Source organism: Kogia breviceps, chromosome 14, assembly GCF_026419965.1.
Source record: "Kogia breviceps isolate mKogBre1 chromosome 14, mKogBre1 haplotype 1, whole genome shotgun sequence".
Lineage (NCBI taxonomy): Eukaryota > Metazoa > Chordata > Mammalia > Artiodactyla > Physeteridae > Kogia > Kogia breviceps.
Genome location: NC_081323.1, coordinates 9,550,740 through 9,573,732, shown reverse-complemented (window position 1 = coordinate 9,573,732; position 22,993 = coordinate 9,550,740). Strand labels below are relative to the sequence as shown.

Here is a 22,993-nt window from a genome sequence, read left to right as displayed (position 1 = left end):
TTCGCTGGAGCAGCTCTCCCCACCTGGCTGCACCTTAGAATCACCTGCAGAATTTTAGAAAGTACTGATGCCCAGGCCCTTCCCCACAGAGACAGACTCCAAATACCTCAGAGCTTTCCAGGTACTGCAGCCCAGAGCCACAGTTGAGACCCACCAGACTAGAGTGACAGAAAGCCTTGGAAGAATGCCATGGGCCAATATGCACACAGAACAGACAGGGGGTGCCCCAACAAAGCCCCGATAAAACAGAAACGTTCATGTACAGAATACCCTGGGTGTGCAGGACCCGTGCCAGGTGTTTCATAGCAAAGTCATCTCCAGCCTTCAAGCGCCTGCATTATCGCTCAGGGGCAGAGAATACTTATGACTCAGCATCTCCTTGCGGGGGGTTTTAACTCGGCAAGGCTACTCCAGAGCCACGATTTCCCAGCACTCTTTGCAACAGCCATGGCGTATGACCAGCCACGTAGCCAGGAGATGTGAGCATAAGTTTATGTGCAACCTTCCAGCAGTGCTACGAAGAGGGAGGATGGCCTCCCTCTCCTATCTTGGCTGGAGCTTATGTTGCCACCACCTTGGACCATGTGTTGAAGATGCGCGGCGGGGCTGAGAAGTGAGATAGAAACCACGATGCCCAGTGTCATAAGGTCACAGTACTAGTTCTTGGTTGTCCCCATCCCCTGGCCCCAAACAAAATAAACGAGAGAAAGACACACAGGTGAGCCAATTTCTGTTTTGGTGTTTTAAACCAGTCGACTTTATCATTAAGCCAAATGCCTGAAATGGCCCATTTTACAGACGAGCAAACTGAGAATCTGAGGTAAAATCTCTAGCCGGATGTCAGCCAGACAGTAGTGCCAGAGGCAGGGTTGTTCTTACCTCCTTCCTCCTCAACCCTGTTACCTTTTAACAAAAGAAGGCTCCTTTTGGGTGGTTGTGTCATCACCTTACTCAGATCAACTTATTACTCTAACAAAATAACAGAAGTTTCTTCACTTTCATATCTGAACAAGAGGCAGAGACCAGGGTGAGGTTGTTGAGGCAGACCCCTCGGGTGCAAATAGAAAGTGGCACCAAAACTCTCACTGATCAACGTGACTATTTTAATGCAATTTTCCTAAGAACCAGATGTAACGCAGAAGAATCCACAACGAACAAAAACATCACACTCTTAAAGGTAGACCCAAGTCTGCCCCTGCATGGTCCTGCCTTAATTCCCAGGCCAACTTCTAATAAAACTTCATTTACAAAAACAAAGCAGCTGACCCGTGGGCCACAGTTTGCCAATTTAAAAAATATTGCTTTAAAATGAGTGATTACTGAGTTCCGAGTGCCCTAGGCATGTGCCTCCCTTGTCTCACCCTAGTTCCAGCTCTGGATGGCACCCGGGAGAAGTAGATGAGTTAACACAGGTCACGTTCTCAGCGCAGTGTCTGGCTCAGAGTAAGGACTCGCAGCAACATAGCAACAGGAATTGCGGCGCACACTTTTAAAGAAATTAAACCCAGGGACAAACAAAAAATTCATGTACTACAATGTTTAGAAGGCAGCAAGAAACCTTAATCAGAGGAGAGCAAGAGGGTAACATCTTGATTTCTGGACTCTTCACTGGAGATTTTATAGCTACACTGACTGACTAAGGATCAAAAGGACGCAGCTTTTCCCAGTGTCTAAGCTGGAACTTGCCTATCTCTCGCATGAAGCTGTACCTTGCTTAAAGGGATCCCAGGAAACCTGGCATTCTCAGTATTTCTCCTGTGTTTTCACCCATCATCAATTACCCCGTTGCTTGCACTCAATAGCCCAGCTCAGGGGTCAGCAAAAGATGGTCCTCCAAATCATGGCCTGCTTTTTGTAAATAAAGTTTTATTGGCACACAGTTATACCCATTCACTTACCTGTTATCTACGGCTGCTTCGGTGACAATGGCAGAGTTGAGTGATCGTGCCACAGAGGTGAAGAGTCGAGTAGTTTCAACAGAGACTAAGGCCAGCAAAGCCCCCCAAATTTACTATCTGGCCTTTTACTGAAAAAGTTCGCCAACCCCTGGTCCAGGTGATGTCAAACTGCAAACATATTCATTCATCAATTTCCCCTTTCAGATCCATATTGACCTTGTGAAATAGAGCTGGGTGCGGAAACCATGTCAGCGGCCTCTTACCTACTATGGTTGCTTCCCAGCTTTATTTGGTGATTAGCTGTATATTTTAAGTCTCATCCTCATTTTATAAAGTTTTGCTGGAACACAGACATGTTTTTTCTTATAGTCTGGCTACTTTTGTGCAGAGAGTTTAGTCACGAAGGAGACCTAATGGCTCCATAATGCCTCAAATATTTACTATCTGATCCCAAACTCTTTGCTGACCTCCACTCTACTGGGCAACCAAACTTGCTAGGTGATACAAGCATGGATCCAAGACCCGTGATGCCCATACAGCTGTGAAAAAATGTCTTCTAAAGAGGCTGATATTTTTCCTGTTTATCTGAAGAGCTATAACACCAGAAGTACAAGCAACGTCCATACGATTTCGATCTATCGGTTCCCACTTGAAAGGTCAACAGCCCTTCTGTTACTAGAACAGAAACACAGATAAGACTCTTTGACAAACGGCAGAAAGGTGACAAAAGAATCTGTACAATGCACCAGCATTCAGTAACAAAACACTTCTGAACAACCAAAAATAGCTCTCAAGCAAAGAAATGGTTAATTCTCTCTGCTATCATTTCCATCTTTTCTTCTCACAAAAAGATCCAACAGTGCGTTATAACTCGCCTGAAGTCAGACTTAAATGTAATCAGATTTGTTCAAACAAAATTTCTAAAATAAGTTCTGTACCTCTATTTCATAAGTGACATAGACCCCTGCATACAATCTATAAAAAAATGTTTTCACATCCTCGTTTCTAGTTTATCAAAAACAATGAATCTATTCAATGTTTTAAAAGCACAGATGTTTAGCTTGATGCGGGCACACAAGAATTTGTATTAAACAAAGACTGTATTTTGAAAAAAAGAACAAAGCAACTTTGGATAAATTATATATCCACTGGCATTCCATGGCCTCCTAAGTTTCTGTCAAGTGAAATGTCCATTTACAAGAGGTTTGGGGTTTCTCGTTTGTTGGTTCAGCAAACACCAAGGGCTTACCGTGATGAAAGACACTAGTCTCAGGCTTTCCCACGCATCATATGTCCCAGAACCAAGCCCAGGACCCACTGGGCCCCTCATCTCTTTTTATGAACACAAGCAGGCCAAGGTTGAATTTCACAACACGCACAATTACAGGCGGAGCTAGCGTCGGCTTGATCTTTGGCGCCACCTACAGATCAAACTGCATTTCGCTTCACTACAGCACGAAGACACAGATCTACCTGCATTTATAGAGAAATTTCTACGGGGCCGCGGCAGCACCGCAGAACCTGTCTATGGGAGACCATAAAAATGGAGTGCCCCTCTTACACCATTCTACAGATGAGCTTGCCTTTTTATTATAAGACAACAGGTAAAGGGAACCACACAAAAAACGTAGAAGGCGAATACTCATAAACCACCACCCAGGTTAAGAAATAGAACTTTTCTGGCCACCCCAGACCCTCCAGGTACCCCGCCATCACCTTCACCTTTCCCGCTCTACAGATGAGTGTATTATTAGTTTTTCCACGTGGTCTAATTAGTTTCATAATTCCATCGGAGATGGATCGGTTTTAGAACTGGAATCCATCGCAAAGAAACTATCCCTATTGGAGGAAGCAGTGCTCGATGGACGCCCCCCACCTTGGAACCGAGACAACCTGCTTAGACAATTCTTGGAGGGAAGACAGGGACACGGATGGGGGAGGGTCTCCACAGCGTTGCCTTGGCGCCTGCCTGCCCTCAGGCCACGGTGACTGGGGCCACGGCCTCTGTGGGCCTATTAAGCTAGAGGTGTCCCCACGGCTGGTGACTCAAGTCTGGCTCGACGGCCTGAGTGCAGAGGGCTGGGCAGGGGCACGTGTCTGGCATTCCGGACGGCTGCCCACCCTCTCTGGTGGAACTAGAGGCACTGGCTGGGCTCCAGGGACGTCTCGAGCTGCCCCACGGAGACCAGCGTGCCCAGCTGCCCCGAGGCACTGCTCTCGGGCGGGAAGGTGACCAAGCCCGAGGTCTTGTTCTCACCGTGGTCACTGTGCTGCTTCTTGTGGCACCGCAGAGAGTCGCCCCTGACAAAGGAGGCGCCGCAGGTCTCGCAGCGGAAGGCCCGCTGGGTCACTATCTGGGCCACGTGCTGGCCACTGCTCTCTCGGGGCCCTTCCCGGCCCGGCGGGGCCCGGTTCTCTGTTTTGGCCTCGTCCCTGTGCACCTTGTCGATGTGCTTGGCCAGGCTGCTGGGCCGCTTGGTGTCGAAGCTGCAGAAGTCGCACTTGAAGGGGCGGTCCTTGCAGTGGACCCGGCTGTGCACGCGCAGGGCGGCGGCGCTGGAACAGGAGTAGCTGCACTCGGGGCACTTCTCGGGGTGGTCGGCCTGGTGGAGCCGGCTGTGCTCCAGGAGGTCGGCCCGGTCCCGGCCCTGGAAGGCGCAGTGCAGGCACTTGAAGGTGTGCTTGATGCGGATGTGCGACTTGAGGTTCGCCTTCATGGTGCAGCGGACGTCGCAGAACTCGCACTTGAAAGGCTTCTCCCCCGAGTGCACAATCATGTGCCTTTTCAAGTCCGAGCTGATTTTGAACTTGGCGCTACAGAGCCAGCACTGGAAGGGGGTGTCCCCTAGCAACGGAAGGTGTGTTTCCATTAGAGCAGGCAGGCAACACAGAACTCCCCCCAAACACACCTCAGAACACCTGGCCGCAGAGAGGTAGCTGGGTCTTTGAATTCCAATTACTTGTCACCACGTAACACGGCACTTACCACGTATATTAACTCGCTTAATCCTCACGACAATCCTACGTGTGGGTACTACTACCCCCATTTTAATAGATGGGGTAACGGAGGCTCAGAGAGGTCAAGTTATTTGACCATGGCCAAACAGCAGGGATTTGAATCCAGGCATCATGGCATCCAAGTCCACTCTTCATGACACTTCCGTTTCAGATCTAAACTCACTTAACTTGACATCCCAAATTTGGACATGGAAGGAAGAGGTGTGCTTTATGTTACACACAACTGCTCCAAATCAAGCTAAGACTTATAAACGTGCTCACTTTAGTGTTTAACTTGTATTATTACGTCAGTTAACTGGCTTGTATTATTAAAGTTTTGTAGTTTCACAATGGAAGAATGAATTTTATTTATAAAATTAACCCATGAATATGGCAGCAGAAGACAAATCATGAAATGCCATAGCCTCCTCTGTACCCCCTGGAGGCACTGCTAAGGATTTAGTTCTTTTGGAGGTTGTTACTTTAAATATCATTGTCAGTTGACTATATGCAAAGATGAGATTCTTACTTATCCTACATATCCATCCTTTCCCCAAACTTCTCCTGCTTTGTTGGTTGTGATTTTGACTCTTCTAGTCTTACTTTCTAAAATGAGTAATAGCTTCAACTTTCAGTCCATCAGCTTGAGAGGTTTAAGGATTCCTTTCTCTTTGTCACACTACCTTCTCCGTGCTTGAGAAATAGTTTTATTTTTACATTTAAGTTCGGTTTGCATTCTGACCTAATTCCCATGCTTTAACTAGTTGCTTTAAACTTTAGACACAAACCACAGGTAATGTATATTATGACTGGGTATGTGACATTCACCTGAGCCAAATTCTGCACTGGGATTACGTCCATTTCCTTATAGTGGATAAACGTCCACTTCCACCTGGGCCAGTTGATCGTGTGGTTAGTATCAAGTTCACCTTGATTCTCTTTTTACATTGAAGTATTTTGATTTACAATATTATCTTAGTTTCAAGTATATAGCATAGTGATTCAATATTTTTATAGATTATACTCCATTTAAAGTTATTACAAAACAATGGCTATATTTCCTTGCGCTGTACAATACATCCTTGTTGCTTATTTTATACATAGTAGTCTGTATCTCTTAATCCCATACCCCTAATCTTGCCCTTCCCTTGATTCTCTTTTCTTACATGCTCACTTGGGGGTCACATTTTATCCTGCTTCTTGGCTTGTGCATTGAGGGAAAAAAGAATCTCACCATCATCTCAAAAGCCATCCAGTCTCTTAATTATGTAACATTTTACATGGAATTTCTTATGGATTTTGAGTTTCTCATTTGCTGAATTTCCTCTTAACCTTTTATATTAGTATCATCCTGATATTTCCCTTTATTACAACCCCAGTCAGCTTCATTCAAATCTTCACATATCAAATATCTCATGCCAAATTTTGTTTCCTCCCTTGTTTTGCTAGAGTTTATCTTCCAGTAACTTCCACTAGCCTGGTGGCTGTGAGTGAAGTCTCAAGTCCTGGCGCATTGTTGTCTAGTCTACGTTCACACTTGAGATAGTTTGGCTGGGTATAGAAGTCTACATACCAAATCATTTCTCAATTTTGTGGGCACCGTTCCACTATTTCCGAGAAGCCAATATTACTGAAAAGTCTTTCTAGGTATGGATCTCTCCAGCCATTCCCTTTGTCCTGTGTGGCATCTTGTAAGCTCTTTCATCTCTCATGGCCCCTAAGAATTGAAAAATTTTTCTCATTTGATTTTCTCACTTCTCTTTTCTTCCTAGACCTAGTCAGAAACCAGACTTCTATTTTATCATTAGTCCTCCAACTTTTTTCCTAGTCTCTGGAAAGTTTAACTTTATAGTCAGCAACCCTAGTTTCAATTCATACCTCTTTGCTCTGACTACCTTTGCTCATAAAACTCTTCTTGGATGCAACATTTCTGCCGGTGTGTAGATACCAAAGAAAACTGAAAAATTCTTGTAAGTTACCCAAGTACTCTGTTATCTCCAGAATTTGTTATTTGTTAGATTTGGCACATTTCATACCACTCATTTTCTGCAGATGATGAGATAATCCATAGTTGACATTTTACAGTTAGGAAGAGTAGACTGGTTTAAGGATTAGACATAGGTGTCATGGGTTTTACCTGTTACTGGATAGTTTAGACCATTTTGCTAATAGGCTTCAGCTTCTCCTCTGAACTCTGACCTTTGCAGCCTACACACCAGTTCCAAGTCCAGAACGCTCAACAGACAGAAATTGTTGGCTGGAAAGACTGGCTCCCAACACTATAGCTACCTCCCATTTGTCTGCTGGGACAGTTTTCTTTACTCAATTTTAGATGTCAGTATATGCCTGTCTGCTTGCCATTTTCCATGAATTCACTGGAAATTCTCATTTTACGACTCTCCTTATGAGCCTCCCAATCCCCATTTTTCTGTGCCATGTTGGGTTGGTTGGTTCTATCTTGTTATTTCAACAGGGTCTCACAAAGAAGGGAAGGAAAAGCTTTTCTGCAAAGTCTAATTTCTAGAACTAGAAGTTTGTGACTTGCAGTTACATTCAGGTGATTTTACTACGTGTTTCTCAATTAAGCCACGCGATCAGAGTTTAAGTTAAATGACAGAAACACCTAGTTTATACATCAGACTTTTATTGAGATACATCCTTTGCTTCCTGACTGCTGAATTGGATTATCAACCCCAGTGGTATTCTATGTAGTCAAGTTAGAGAACCCAGCTGTCAGACTTGCATGTTTTACTGAAAGCTGTTGTCCCGGTAGAAGACACCACAAACTTCACAATCAACACAGAAGTTCTAAATTTCTTTACTTACACCCTGAAGTCATTTAAGTTGCTTGTGCTTTTTATTTTTTTTAGTTGCTTGTGCTTTAACTAAATGAACACTAAGGAATTAGAGAACAAGGGAAGCACCGAGGTTTCGAGGTGTGGGACTTACCTGTGTGGGACCGGAGGTGCACGGTGAGCTGGCTGGAGTTGCGGCTGGCGTAGGGGCAGAGCTGGCACTTGTACGGCCGCTCGTCGGAATGTATCCGCAGGTGCTTCTTGAGGCTGCTGCTGTCCACGGCAGCGTAGTCACACAGGTGACATTTGTGGGGCTTCACGCTGGTGTGGCACCGCATGTGCATGGCCAGGTTGTCCTTCCGGCTGAAGCACTTGTCACAGAACTCACACTTGTGGGGTTTGTCTCCTTCAAGCACATAAGGAAGAGTCAAGGTTTTAAGGGTTTTCTCTACCAAGATGACTGCAAAGAGATGTGACCAAGGTGGTAGCCTGAGCATAGGGGTCTGCTTCTTCCTTCTCACCAAATGCCCAGAGATAGGAAGACACTGAGGTCTAGATTAGCACATTGGGAAACAAGTAGGTGTGCTATTCATTCATGGCTCAGAACTTTTGAAGCCTCCTAAGGAACAGAGATAATATCAGACTGAAAGAAAATCATAGGCCAAACCTTGTTTGGGAAAATGAGAGTGGCCATAGAAATATTCAGGATCAGAGGGGGCAGGTGGAAGGGTATTAGAGCAGCTTTCTGGCTCACTAGTTGATAAACCACATGGAGAATGGCAGGTTGACTCTTCCCTTACTTGTACTAAACCACAAGCAGCAATGGTATCTACCTCCCAGGCTGTTAGGAAGTGAGCGTGCTTAGGCTGGAGAAACAATGTTAAAGGCCCCAAGTACCTAGAGGTATCCCGGAGAGCAGAGAACCCCAAGCCCAGAACATCACCACCACATAACCACTCCAGACTGATCACATCCAAATAAAAATCTACCCAATAACTAAATGCTTAGGGAAAGCCAGAACACAAAGACATGCCTAACTCAAGAACCTGAAGTTACAGAAAATAATTATTTCAACACTAAAAACAGACATGGATTTCTTTTTTTAATTAAAAAAATATTTTTGGCCACACCACCCGGCTTGCAGGCTCTTAGTTCCCCACCCAGGGATTGAACCCGGGCCTCCAGCAGTGAAAGTGTCACATCCTAACCACTGTACCTCTGGGAATTCCCCAGACATGTGTCTTAAGATGGCTTACGTAGAGCCATGGTGGTACAGAGTCAGAAGCCTAGGGATGACAAGATCTTAAAGCTTTCAGAAAAAAAAAAAATGCCCAGATGAGCACACAACTCCTCAGACAACACTGGATGGTAGCAAGATGGGAACAGTCTCTGCAAAGTTCTACAGAAATTATATCCTGTACTTGAACTAGCATTCCATGGGAAGAAAAAATAGACCCAGCTTGACAGATGACGCAGGGTATCACACTTGAACCGTGGACGTCAGAACAACAACAAAAAGGTAAGTGGATAAGATGTGGGATATAAGTAATGAAATAGAAAGTACTGCTTCCAAACCACCAAAGAGAACCAATCATAAAAAAAAAAAAAAGGATACAACAGAACACAAAGTGAGGTAAAAATCAAACTAAACACCACTTAGTACAAGAAACAAATGGATTAAATTTCCTATTAAAAATGTCAATTACATTAAAAAAAAAATCAGCTTAATGCTCTTAAGATACCCAAATAAAAATGGCAGAGAAATAGAAAACGATAGAAAAATACTCTAGGAAAATGCGAAAAGACATCAGAAATATCACTATTAGGCAAAACAAATCATGGTGAAAGCCACTAAAAATTTTATACTGAGGAGACAAAACTCACTAAGTAGATGAGAATCAAACTTATGAATCTAACACGGTTTCACAAAAGGTTTTTCAAAGAAAAGCTTGCAAATTGTAGGATATGTTTTAAAACAACTTTTGCTCAAGAATCAAAATCCAATTACAAACTCCCAAGAGATGAACAAGGGGAGCTCCATGTATCAAAGCCTAGTCACTTTTCAGAAGAATGTCTGTGAACTTCAGTTCATTTTAAACAAAAGGCTGAAAGCAAGTGAACCATATGCAACTCAAGAAACTAGAAGAAATGAAGATGAACAGCACTTGATCAATAAAAACAAAAAAAATGGCTGTTAAAAAGGGAGGTTTGCTCAAAGAAAAGGTACCAATAGGCCAGGGTTTTCAATCTCGCCACTACAACCATTTGGGGCCAGGTGATGCTTTGTTGTGCCCTGTCCCGTGCACGTAAGGTGTTTAGCAGCATCCCTGACCCTTTCCACTAGATGCCAGTAGCACCTTCCTCCCCAGTTCTGAGAGTCAAAAATGTCTTCAGATATTACCAAACGTCCTGGGGGCAGGGGGACAAAATTGTACCTGGTTGAGAACCATTTTAATAGACACTGGAAAGGAGAAAGTGGACAAGAAATAGACAAACCCAATCATGATTATTAAGTAGGACTTTACCCCAATCAGTTTAGAAGACTCAATAAAATGGTGATTGTCCAGGAAGATATAAAATTACAGTCTGAATCAAGAAAGAAAATGGAGCAATAACAATTTAGAAAAACTGCTATGTCAGAGATGTACCCCAAGGTAAATTGTTTATTGTTCAAATATTCACTGTCCTTCCCAGGAGAATTATGCTGCATCGTCCCGTCACTGCACGCTTGGACATGTGACTGGCTCTACCCAACGCAAGAGGAGCAAAGCTGATGAGTCAATGTTAGGCAAATGCTTTTAAGAGCCAGTGCCTTGGGAATTCCCTGGTGGTCCAATGGTTAGGACTCCTGTTCGATCCCTGGTACGGGAACTAAGATCCTGCAAGCCACTTGGTGTGGCCAAAACAAAACAAAAACAAACAACAACAAAAAAGAGCCAGTGTCTGGTTGACTACACTCACTTCTCTTGCCCAAGATGACCCGTAACATTCCAGATCAGGGGTTGTTTGGTTTTTTTTTGAAGTATAGTTGATGTACAATATTAAATATTTCAGGTGTACAACACAGTGATTCACAATTTTTAAAGGTCATATTCCACTTAGAGTTATTATAAAATATTGGCTTTATTCCCTGTGAAGAGCAGAGGTTCCTTTTTTAAAAAAAAATAAATTTATTTTATTTATTTATTTTTGGCTCTGTTGGGTCTTCGTTACTGTGTACGGGCTTTCTCTAGTTGCGGCGAGCAGGGGCTACTCTTTATTAAGGTGTGCGGGCTTCTCATTGCGGTGGCTTCTCTCGTTGTAGAGCATGGGCTCTAGGTGTGTGGGCTTCGGTAGCTGCAGCATGCGGGCTCAGTAGCTGTGGCTCACGGGCTCTAGAGCGCAGGCTCAGTAGTTGTGGCGTACAGGCTTAGTTGCTCCGCAGCATGTGGGATCTTCCTGGACCAGGGATTGAACCTGTGTTCCCTCCATTGGCAGGAGGATTCTCAACCAGAGCAGGGGTTCTTATTTTGGGCCTCATGGATACAATTTAGGGGATCCAAGACCTTGCATGAGAAAGGATTAAATTCTTATCTCCCTTACCTCTAACTGGAATTTAGCATTTCCTCCAATTATGGATGTAGTCAACAAACCATAATCATGGTACCCGAGACCCCCATTAACAGACATGAGCCATGTTCAGACCACACTCTACTTCCTGTAGTTCTCAGTATCCTTTATGCTCATCACTACTTCACAATTAAGATAGTAGACCAACCACTGGATCTGAAAATTAACTGCAGAGCTTCAGTGCTTCTGTGCCAGCCAATCATCTGGGGGTGAGGAGGTCTCATTAAAATGCAGATTTTTTCACAGCTTTGAGATATAATTGATATATGAAATTGTGTAGGTTTAAGGTATATGATGTGATGGTTTAATACAGGTATATCATGAGAAATGATTACCACAATAAAGTTACTTAATACCTCCATCACCTCAGTTACCATTTTGTGGTAAGAACATTTAAGATCTATTCGTAGCAACTTGCAAGTATATAATACAGAATTGTTAACTACAGTCAGTATGCTGTACATTTGATCCCTAGGACTCATTCCTCTAATAACTACAAGTTTGTACCCTTTGACCAACATCTCCCCATTTCTCAAGCAGAACTCATAGAAACAAAGAGTAAAATGCAGTTTCAGATTCAGTGGGCCTGGATGGGGACTAAGATTCTGTGTTTCTAACAAGCTCCCAGGTGGTGGTAACCTTTCTGGTCTGTACCACACTTCAGAAAAGCAAGGGTTTAGTGTATTAAAATACCACACAATGAACACTTTGATAGCAATTGTACTTAAATATAGTTTAATGTGCTTTTATTATGTTTAAAAATACTGTTCGGGCTTCCCTGGTGGCTCAGTGGTTGAGAGTCCGCCTGCCGATGCAGGGGACGCGGGTTCGTGCCCCGGTCCGGGAAGATCTCATGTGCGGCGGAGCGGCTGGGCCCGTGAGCCATGGCCGCTGAGCCTGCGTGTCCGGAGCCTGTGCTCTGCAGCGGGAGAGGCCACAGCAGTGAGAGGCCCGCGTACCGAAAAAAAAAAAAAAAAAAAAGAAAAAAAGAAAAAAAAACCCCAACTGTTCTGCAAAGGGTGCCGTAAGCTTCACAAAATTGCCAGGAGGCCACAGCAAGAAAAAAGGTCAAGAACGCCTTTATCTGGCGTATTGCAGACAGGTCGCGCCACCAGCCCGGTCCTGGAGAGAAGACCACAAGGAGGGGAGCTGCCACTGACTCTGGGGACACAGCGGTGAGCAGAGCAGGCTTCAGTGGCCACTGAGATGGACACTGTCATCACAGCCTAATCTACACCCTCTCCAGCCTCTGGAAAAAAGTCATCAACGGAGGAGTATTGTGGGCACGTTCTAACCAATTTTCCAGCAAAACTGTTTTCACGCTCAATTGTTTAATCACAGAGGGAAAGAAAAAAAATGCCTCAACTCACTTCATGATAGATTGATCCTGATATCAATACCAAGTAAAGAAATACAGAGTGGGATAAAAATACAAACATTGGAAGTCACTCTCTTTTATGAGGCTGAATGCCAGAGAACCAGCTTCAGTGCAGAACATTTGAAATTCAATCATTGTTCTTGATGAAAAAACCCAAACAAAACAAAACATGCCCCCAAACCAACTTCAGAAGGCTCGGAATAAAAAAAACTTCTTTAACATGATACATGATCTCGAGAGAATTCTAAGGACACAAACCACAAATGGTGGTTAAAAAAATAAATAAAAATAAGGGAATTCCCTGGCAGTCCAGTGGTTAAGACTCAGTACTTTCACTATTGAGAGCCTGGGTTCAATCCCTGGTCAGGGAACTAAGATCCCATAAGCCATGCAGCACAGTCCCCCCAACCCCACCAAAAAAAAAAAAAAATCAAGGTATTTCATTAGAGTAAGAGGTAAGATATGGATGGTTTCCCTTCACCACTACTCTTTTTTTTTGTGTGGTATGCGGGCCTCTCACTGTTGTGGCCTTTCCCGTTGCGGAGCATAGGCTCCAGACGCACAGGCTCAGCAGCCATGGCTCACGGGCCCAGCCGCTCCGCGGCACGTGGGATCTTCCCGGACCGGGGCACGAACCCGTGTCCCCTGCATCGGCAGGCGGACTCTCAACCACTGTGCCACCAGGGAAGCCCTGGGTGCTTTTCTTATGCTGCACCATTTTGACTTGAAAGAACTGAAAAACCATGAGTATTTTCAGATTTGGTATTTGGCAGATGTTTTCTAAAATATGAACTGAGACTGTCATGTCAAGGAACGTTACTGATGACACCGTGAGGTTAACTTTTGGATTCTAAAAGAAAAGTTTGGATTTCAGCACATATATCCCCATTACCCTGGGCCTGCAGCATCCTAGTTCTTAGATACTTCTGATGAGATTGGTAATATTAAATGTTATTTTCTCCTATGGTTACTATGAAATGGGTCAACATTTGGAACAATTATAAAAGTTAGTAAAACCTACATTTTCCCAAATGTCCAGTGTATGACTGACTGTCAAATCAAGCCTGGGTAGGAGCCATTCAAAGTGGAAAACAAACGAATGGATTTTAACTTAACAGTTTGAAAAATTTATGGATATGACTGCAAATTCTATACAGCAACTAGTCTTTAACAAACTATCATTTGTTGTATTTTGGTGTAGTATTATCTGAAAAGGTTATCAAAATATTCCTCCATTTCCAATTACATTATATGAGAGGCCAGATTTTCTTCATATCCTCCAAAGGAACACATGGCAACAGACTGTATACTGGACTAGAGGGATGAGAATCCAGCTATTAAGACAGGTTTGCAAATGTGTATACAATGTTACTTATCACATTTTGTTTTGGAAAATAGTTACTTTTCATAGAAGTGTTTATAGATAATGAGCTTAGTTTTTATTAAAAAAAATTTTTTTTTTTTAATTTACTTATTTTTTTGGCCACCTGGTGCAGCATGTGGGATCTTAGTTCCCGGACCAGGGATCGAACCCACGCCCCCTGCACTGGGAGCATGGAGTCTTAACCACTGGACCACCAGGGAAGTCGTCCGCTGTTATTTTTAAATGAATAATGTTTTAAAGTTTTCGTTCTAACTTTTAATGCAGTAACTGTCGATAAAAAAAACAACCTCTTTGGGGATCTTCAGTTTTGAAGTGTAAAAGATCTCAAACAGTGGCTGGGAAATCAATGTTCTACCCGTTTGGCAAAGGTCCTTAAGTGATCAACCACACATATACTGCCATCCTTGCCTCCCATTAACAGCTGGGTCAGAGATGTCATTTGGTCTATATATTAGTTCTTTTTCTTGGTAATAGAACCTTCTCTTTGTAGCTGGGCACTTGCCACACAGATTGAAGATTTCAAGCTCCCAGCCTTCACTTCCACAGCTAAGAGTGGTCATGTGACTAGGTTCTGGCCAAACGGGCGTCAACTCAAATGATGTGTGTAACTTCTAGGGTGTGCCTTTAAGGTGCAGTAAGTCATCTCAGGGCACACCAATGAGAGCTACATCGCCAGGATAGCAAAGCAACAAAAGAAGAGCCCGGGTCCCTGAAACCATGGGGCCCGGCCACCATGCTTGGACTGTCACAGGACCGAAATACTTTGGTTTTATGCAACCTTTAGTGGCTTACTCACTATTCCATGAGTCACAAGGGATGCTACTTCTGGGTCATGCCCAGAGGGAAAGATGCTGTGAGCCCCCCAGGCCCCACTCCTATCTTCCACTGGGTAAGAGATTCAGAGAAGTAGAGCAATTGCCTTCGATCCAGAGAAGCAGCTCAAGTGTACACCTACCAGGGAAGCACAGGTCTGCCCTACATATGCATCCCTGACTCAGTGAACCCCACCAAGGACAGGGCCTTGCCTTGTACTTTCTGTATCCCCATCATGCTCTGTATCACCTCAATAAAACATTAATCCAGCCCCTGCCTAGCTCTCTAGCTCCACCTGGTACTGTTGACATTGGGGCCTGACAGTTCTTTGTAGGGCCTGTCCTGTGCATTGCAGGATTTCGGCGGCACCTTTGGCCCCCCCCCACCCACTAGATGGCAGTAGCACCAGCCCAATGGAGGAGCGCTCAGCTATTCTCAGGGCAGTCACCCACTTTGAAGTTGCCTAGCCAGGCCACCCTGCTGGGGAGGAAGGGGGGTCATCTTTGTTCAAATGGCTCCCACAGTCTGCATGCTCTTACCGACATCATCCTGGCAGCCTTGTCCTTCAAGGCTTCACTAGGAGGCCTTTCACGATCCGCCCTTCCCAGGCAAAGTTGACCCTTTGTTCTCTAGTTTCCATAGCATGACGCCCATTTCCAGCAGAGACTGGTTGCCCAGGAAGCTGTCTTCTTAATGATGGAGCTTCAGGGTTTTAGCTGGGCATATGGCTGCCCTTTTTTTTTTTTTTTTTTTTACGGGCAGGCTCAGCGGCCATGGCTCACGGGCCCAGCCCTCCCGGACCGGGGCATGAACCTGCGTCCCCTGCATCGGCAGGTGGACTCTCAACCACTGCGCCACCAGGGAAGCCCTGGCTGCCCTTCTTGAAGCCATTTTCCAGCCCCCCTTCATGCCTGATGTGGCCACGACTAAGCTCTCTGCTCATTATCCGGCTAAGTCACAGGGGATGCTGCTTCTGGGGCATGACCCGAGGGGAGGCATGCTGTGAGCCCTTCCTCCTGCTTCTTTTTTCCACTGGGTGAGAGACTGAGTTCTAGAGCAGCTGCCTTGGACCAGGAGACAAAGCTGTATGTTTAGGCTGCCAGCTATTCCACCAGCTGTGGACTATTGACTTCTTAAATTGTACTTGAGAGAAATAAATCGGGTTGTGTTTAAGTCACTTAGTTTGGTTTCTCTGAGAGCAAAGACATCAGTATCCCAACCCATACAGGCTACTATAGAGTCTACACTAGAGACCAGAGGTTGGCAAAGTTTTTGTAAAGAACCAGAGAGTATAATACATCTTAGGCTTTGTACAACATGCAGTCTCCAGCAACTACTCGATAACCCCACTGTAGGGCCAGTAAATAGTTATTTTTCATAAAATTGTTAATATGTAATGGGCTTACTGTTACATTATTGGTAACAAAGCAGCCAGAGATAATGGTTAGACAAGTGGACGTGACAACAGGCCGTACGTAGTGTGCAGAGCCTGGTTCGGGATCACGCATTCCTTTGCTCCAGCACGTATGGTTTCTCTGTATTCTTAGCAGCTGGTTGCTCTGAAGGCACCTTAGAGGAGCAACTTCATTGCTCTTATCTAAGATTCCTACGGCCACAAGGTCTGTGTGTCCCCCTCCCTTCCCTCTACCAGCCCCTCCAGCTTCATCTCACATCCACTCTGCCCCTGCTCCCTCCAAGCCTTTGCACCGCTGTTCCCTCTGCTTGGAACCCTTCCTTCTCCTCATCTGGTTACTCAGCCATCTTTTTTTTTTTTTCCCCTCTTTTTTCTTTTTGCCAGGCAGCACGCAGGATCTAATTCCTGGACCAGGGATCGAACCCGTGCCCCCTGCAGTGGAAGCACAGAGTCTTAACCACTGGACCTCCAGGCAAGTCCCTTAGCCATCTCTCATAGTTTAATTTAAGAGTCTTTTCCTCTGAAAAGCCTGTCATGACCAGCCTAGATCAAATCCCCCTACTACAATCCCGGTACTTTTCCCCTCGTCTGTTAGTTACCATTATTGCCTTTGTGACTTTTTAGGTCCCAGACCCTCCCCCACTAGACTACGTTTCATGAGGCAGAGAGACTGCTTCTGTCCTGCTCGCCACTATACGGCCGGCACTTCATTCATATCCGCATCCTTGGGTTCTTTCAACACTCAAGTTTCGAACAAATGAATGGATACCTACCAGTGTGGATTCTTAGATGGCGGTCCAAATCTTTCATGCCGTGAACAGTTTTGAAGTGGCAACCTAGAAAAGAAAAACAGGTTCCCTTAATATAAATAACCTCAAAGAGGAAAGCTACCAGGAATCTGAAATTCTGGCAAGTCACAGGTTGAGTCAGTGAGAGAACGGATGCTGAGCTCCTGTGACAGAGCCCCATACAGAGAAGGGGCTCAGCGCCTCAAGTTTACTCTTTACCTGGATAGCAGCAGTTGAAGGTCCTCTCCCCAAGGGTCGCTGTTTGCTCCTTTGACTCAGAGGGAAGAGCTGTGACAGGGGCTTTCTGGGTATCACTGCTGTCAGTGGAGGGACAAGTTGGTTTTGGAACATCATTATCTAGTTCTGAAGCTGAAATTGAGACAATAGTAAGTGTTACTTAATTTCTCAAAAATAAGCACCACGGTAGTCTTATCGCAGGTTTGGGCTTATTTCACCTACCCCCCCCCAAAAAAAAAAAAAAAAAAACCAAAAACAAAAACCCAAACATCACAATTTAGAAGCCATGCACTCTCTGGTCTTAACAATCCTCTTCCTCTTTACCAATTTCCAGGAAGTACAGGGGACAAAGGAACATGGTATCGTGACAGGGACCCAACTGCCAAGATCCAGACTGCAAAACTTTGCAGCAGCGCTTCTCAAATGACGTGGGGAAGACCTGGCACACAGGATAATTTCCTATCCGTCAGACCAGTATTTTTATAAAATAAAGACAAATTATGAGAAAAGTGGAATAAGACAATAAAAGCCCAAACATTATTAGATATGACAGAAAGGTGGATGTTGAGCTGTTCTGAAGTGCTTACTCTCCATTTCTGAATTTATTTTGACTCAACTCAGTAACAGGTCACAGACCACACTTCAAGTGCCACTGCTTTCCAGGACAAAATGCCACTGTTTCAACTTGAAAGATGGAGGAGGAGAAAGAAAAATCAGAGACTAAAAGATTTGAGATGGTCTGTAGTACCAGGACCTTTTTGGATCCCGATTTAAACATATTGTAAAAGCCATTTAAGACCATGGGAAGTGCAAACACTAACTGAAAGTCTGATAAGGGAACTTTTTTTCTTTTAAAAAGGTGTGAAGATGAAATTAAAGTTTTTAAAAGCATTCTAGTAGTTTAGGGATGGCTATTTATAAATTGTATATGTCTCATGTGCTTCAAAATAATCCAGGGAGGGGAATGGCTGCACAGAAGAAACAAGATTGGCCACGTGTAACTAGTTGTTGAACCTGAGCATCTAGTCCACGAAGTTCATTGTATCATTCTGTTAGTAAGGCTAAGCTAGGTGAAACTGCTGTTTTTGTCAGCCAGAATGATCAGATAATTTCATACGGTTCAATCTAATATGCACATTTAAAATTTTCTATAACAAAGCCTAAGTACTCCTAGACGACTGTGAAGTGATTTCTCTCCAAATAGATTTAAGACCAAGGTAAAAAGAGGTGCTGTCAATATCTTAAGTCTTAAAAAATATATTAACTAGTTTATGAATTACAGGCCAAGCTCAGGGACTTTTGGCCCCAGTTATAGAAGGTGGATTCCATCTTTCTTGCTAGGTTTGTTAAGGTAAACCTTCTTACCATGAGAAGCTGTAGAACATGTTGATAAGGGCTTCAGTTCCAGGCATAGGGTTTGCTTAGCCACGTGCTAGCTGTGTGTGACTACTGGCCACTTAAGTAAACTAAGGCTCAGAAAAGTCATCTGTAAAAAGGTATCACTGACCTGCCTCAGAGTTAAGAGACGAACAATGTAAATTCTTGGTACGGCGCCCGGCCTCCACTGAGTCAATGCTATTACAGGGCTTCAGGTAAAGGACTGCAGCTATCACATCCAAGTAGCTGTGGTGCTGGAAGCCCCTGAACAGGGTCTGAACAACTGACCTAGTCCCGTACTTTCAACTGGGGGTCATTTTGCAATACCCGGGGACGTTTTTGATGGTCATGATCGCGTGCACGCGTTTGCGACAGTGGCACCTAGTGGGCAGAGGCCAGGGACATTGCTAAACATCCTATGATGCACAGGACAGCCTCCACGCCTACATCAGAATCACCCGAAGTGCGGGTTAAATGTAGTTTCCAAAGCCTCATCCAGACATACCTGGGGGTGGGCCCAGGAACCTGCATTTTTAAAGCACTCCAAGTGATGTCCTCATACTCCTCTTTAAGCCTTTGCTACTCAAAGGGTGGTCCTCAGAGCACTAACATCAGCGTGACCTGAGAGCCTGTTAGAAATGCAGGACCTCGGGTCCCAGACCTACAGAATCTGCACTTTAACGAGATCCCCAGGTGATGCGTATGCTCATTAAAGTGGCAGAAGTATAATTCCAAGCCAGCACTACTCAAAAACCCGTCGTGCATCACAATCACCTGGAGGGCTTGTTAAGGTCTAGGTGGCTTGGGCTCCACCTCTGGAGTTCCCGACGCAGTAGGTCTGGAGTGGAGCTGGCAATTCTTCATTTCTAACAAGCTCCCAGCTGATGCTGTTGGTCTCGGGACCACATTTTGAGAATTTCTGCTCTTCCAGAAGAGATACTTGCTCGGAAGAGACGCCGCTCAAGGCCGCAGGGCTAGATGGTTTCAGCCAATTAGAACCCACACTTGCCAGATCTGAAGTCCCTCACCCGGCCCCTCAGAGGAAGACACAAAATCTTGCATTGTTTAGCAATTCACATGTTAAAGAAAGCCATTAAACTATTGAGGGTTTTTAATCCCACAGAAACCAAGGCAGGCTGAAAAGCTGAAATCTAAGTGAGAGGCTGTGAAGCACAATGATTTAGCAAACTGACTGGGAAGCCAGGTGACAAGTTCCAAATTCCAATTCTATCCTTTACTAGCTGTGGGACCCTGGGTAAGTTACTCAACTTCCCTGTTCCTCAGCTGCCACATCTGTAAAATGAGGATTATGGCCCCCATCTCACAGGTTGAGATGAAGATTAAGTTCCTTAATGTACATACGTAAAAGAACCTATACGTAAGTCAGCACTACATAAATGTTACTGGTTTTATTCACTGATGTGTACACACACGAGCCACCACATTCTCAGGGAGTGGAAAACACACTGAGCAATGCAAGTTTGAAGACAGGTAGAAGGGAGATGGATGGGTTAAAGCTATCAGAAAACTGTGCCCAAGGCTATAAAGGGTCACTAAGGCAGACTATGGCAGAGGCATTCAGAGCCTCTAAAGGTGACTTCCTCCTTCAATTTTAAGCATCCAGGAAAGCAAGGAAGGTCAGAAGCCTAATCTCCTGAGAAAGGTACAGCTTGGGCAGAGGCCCTTCTAGTCTGAAAGACAGGGTTGGGGCCACATCTGACAGAACTCAGTTTAGCGCAGTGGCCATTTTAACCCTTTGAGAAACTGTTGATGTTCCTTTGGTAAGGCTGTTTTCCTGCCCCTCTTATGATTGAAGTGAGTGAAGTCTACCAACTGACCTGCTCTGTTCTATCTCCTCCCAAAGCTAGGTGAGTTGCAAAGCCATCTGCAAACTGAGTGGCCCAACCTTAAAAAAAAAAAAAAAAAAGGCGGGCTTCTAGCTCAGCATCATAACAGACCTAAAACACGTGGAGGGGGAACATCGGTTGCAAGGCTGCTTTTCCCCCCAGCGGCGGCTGGTGTTGAGGTGCCCTGGCACCCACAGTGCTGCAGAACAGAGCATCCTCCGCAGCCCCTCCAAACACAGGGCAAGGCTCCAGGAGGTGCCCTCCAAGCGCCGTCTGCAGGAAGAAAAAGCAGCCCATGGCACTCACTTTGAACAGCCCGGGTTTACTCAGGAATTGTCTTTTATAATCGCTTCCCCCAAAGACTCAACATCCCCAATACCTCCCCAATTCTTTTTCAGAGGGTCGGCAGAAGCCTTGCTCTCACCCCAGGAACCCCAGCCTAGGGTTAGGGTGGAACCCCACTCCGCTTCCACCGCCTATCCTATCGCCACTCTAGACCTTGAGCACCAAGACAGGATATTTTGGTTACAGTAGCTCCATCCAGCCAAGCTTTAGGTTTTTTTTTAAAGAAACTTTTAATTTATTGGAATAGGTAATAATAGATCGTTAATAGTTATAATCCAAAAGTTACTGTGAAAAGTCTCCTTCCAACCCCACTCCCCAGCTACCCAGTTCCCTCCAAAGGCAATGTTAAGCGTTTCTTGAAACAATTAGCTATTACTTATCTAAAGGGTTGGTTTCCTTTGGTTTTATTTTTAGGACTGTATTTAAAACTAAAGCGTGATGCCAAACTATTAGTTTAGGAGTGACTTTGTTAAGTTTCTGCTCTCCTCCACTACCACCTTGGGAGCGTACGGTCATCAAAGCCCACCAGACACACCTGCTGCTGGAAGTCTGATCCTTCTGGCAGAAGAGACTAGATCCCCCTCTCCCTTTCCGAGCCAGGAAAATGCGCGGGAGGGAGAGAAGGGAAAGTTCTGCTAAGACTTCTCTCACTACCCCCTTGCTAAGCAGAAGGCAGCAGCTACCCACGGGCGGGAGGGAAGGTGGAGGAGAGCAGAGAGGGACCGTCAAGTAGGAACCGACAGTGTCTTACCCGAGGGCAAGATAATCAGAAGGGGAAGCGCCTTCGAAATGCAGAGTCCCCGACTCCCCCCCACCCCTGAGATTACAGCAGCGCAGGGGGTGGTGGGAGCCTGAGAATGCAGCGAGTTCTCGAAGCTCCCTACCTGCAGGCTCTTCAGAAGCAGAGGCTCCAAGGCCCACCGGGTGAGAAATACTGCCCCGGGGGCTTAGGGTAGCCCGGGGTCCCTAGGCTTCTCCCGGACCCCCTCCAGCCCGGTGGCAGCCGGGGTGAGACTGTTAAATCCCACCGCGGCACTGCCCTGCTCACTCCCCGCCCCCAACACGGCTCCACTTCGCTTGCGGGAAAAGTCAAAGTCCTTATCGGAGCCCGGGGCTCCCGTCACTTCTCAAAACCTCAGTCGGACGCGCCTCCAAGCGCCAGCCTCGCCGACGCCCGAGGCATCTGCACTTGCTGTCCCCTCTTCCCTCGGCCATCTCCGCCGCTCGCTCCCTCACAACCTGCAGAGTTTTACTCGACGGCGCCCTCCACGGAGAGGCCTTCCCGGGACAACCCCCTCCCAGCTTGAGGTTTTCCCCGGCGCTCAGCGCTAACACACCTCATGCTCCACCGCTTGATCTCATGTGCCATCTTTCTCGCCTCCACCGGGCCATAAGCCCCAGGAGGGTCGGAATTCTGTCCTCCTTGTTCGTTGCTGTGTGCCTCTCCAGCACCTAGCCCCAGGTCCCGGCAGAAGCTCAGACATTTTTCAGACATTCCCCCCACCCCACCCCGCATCCCTCAGGAAAACGCCTGGGGCGCGGGTCTCGGAGCGCCCACCTTCCAGGCGCTCCAGCCCCAGCCCAGCGCCAAGGAGGTCGGGCAACCCGGGTGCCGGCGCACCCCGAAGACAGCCTCCAAAGGGGTCTCGGAACAGCCCTCCAACGTGCTGGGGAGATGAACCGTCATTTCTTAGCGCTTGGGGGGAGGGGGAGTGGATGCAGGAATCCCCTCGGGGAGCGACGTAATTTACCCGAGGAGGGTGCATTTACGAGGGGTGCGTGTGTGTAATTTACAAAGGCGGGGGCAGCAAGGCCCGAGCCCCAGAACTCGGGTTGGAAGCTTCACCCACCCTTCCACGCCCGGTGGCCGGGACCTCGCACCCGCGCGGCTCTGGGGAACGTCCGAGAAACTGCCTCCGGCCCCCCGGGGCCGGACGTCCGCAGCACTTACTCACCCGGCTCCCCCAGCACCTCCGGGGCCGCCTCGGCGAACTCCTGGCGCTCAGGCTGCGGCTCCTCGGAGCCGAGATGCTGGGGCCTGGCCTGCTTGCGCCGCGACATGGCGTGAGGACCAGGGCTCTGGCGAGTCCCTACGACTGGCCAGCCTCACA

The 22,993-nt window shown here is 46.0% G+C and overlaps 1 protein-coding gene across 3 annotated transcripts in view; it reads right to left on the bottom strand.

Annotated features, from left to right (window-relative positions):
• Positions 1 to 944: 944 nt before the first annotated feature.
• Positions 945 to 22,993, bottom strand: part of ZFP64 (ZFP64 zinc finger protein) — an 81,509-nt gene continuing 59,460 nt past the window's right edge. For 2 of the 3 annotated variants that reach the window (XM_059038946.2, XM_067012470.1), the window contains exons 6-9: positions 17,296 to 17,445; positions 17,062 to 17,124; positions 7,845 to 8,096; positions 945 to 4,743 (exon numbers count right to left, since the gene is read on the bottom strand). In XM_059038946.2, the coding sequence (XP_058894929.1) occupies positions 4,034 to 4,743; positions 7,845 to 8,096; positions 17,062 to 17,124; positions 17,296 to 17,445 (1,175 nt within the window). In that variant the 3' untranslated portion in view covers positions 945 to 4,033. Of the gene's footprint in view, positions 4,744 to 7,844; positions 8,097 to 17,061; positions 17,125 to 17,295; positions 17,446 to 22,837; positions 22,961 to 22,993 lie in introns of those variants that run through there. The other variant, XM_059038948.2, reaches the window with a different exon arrangement.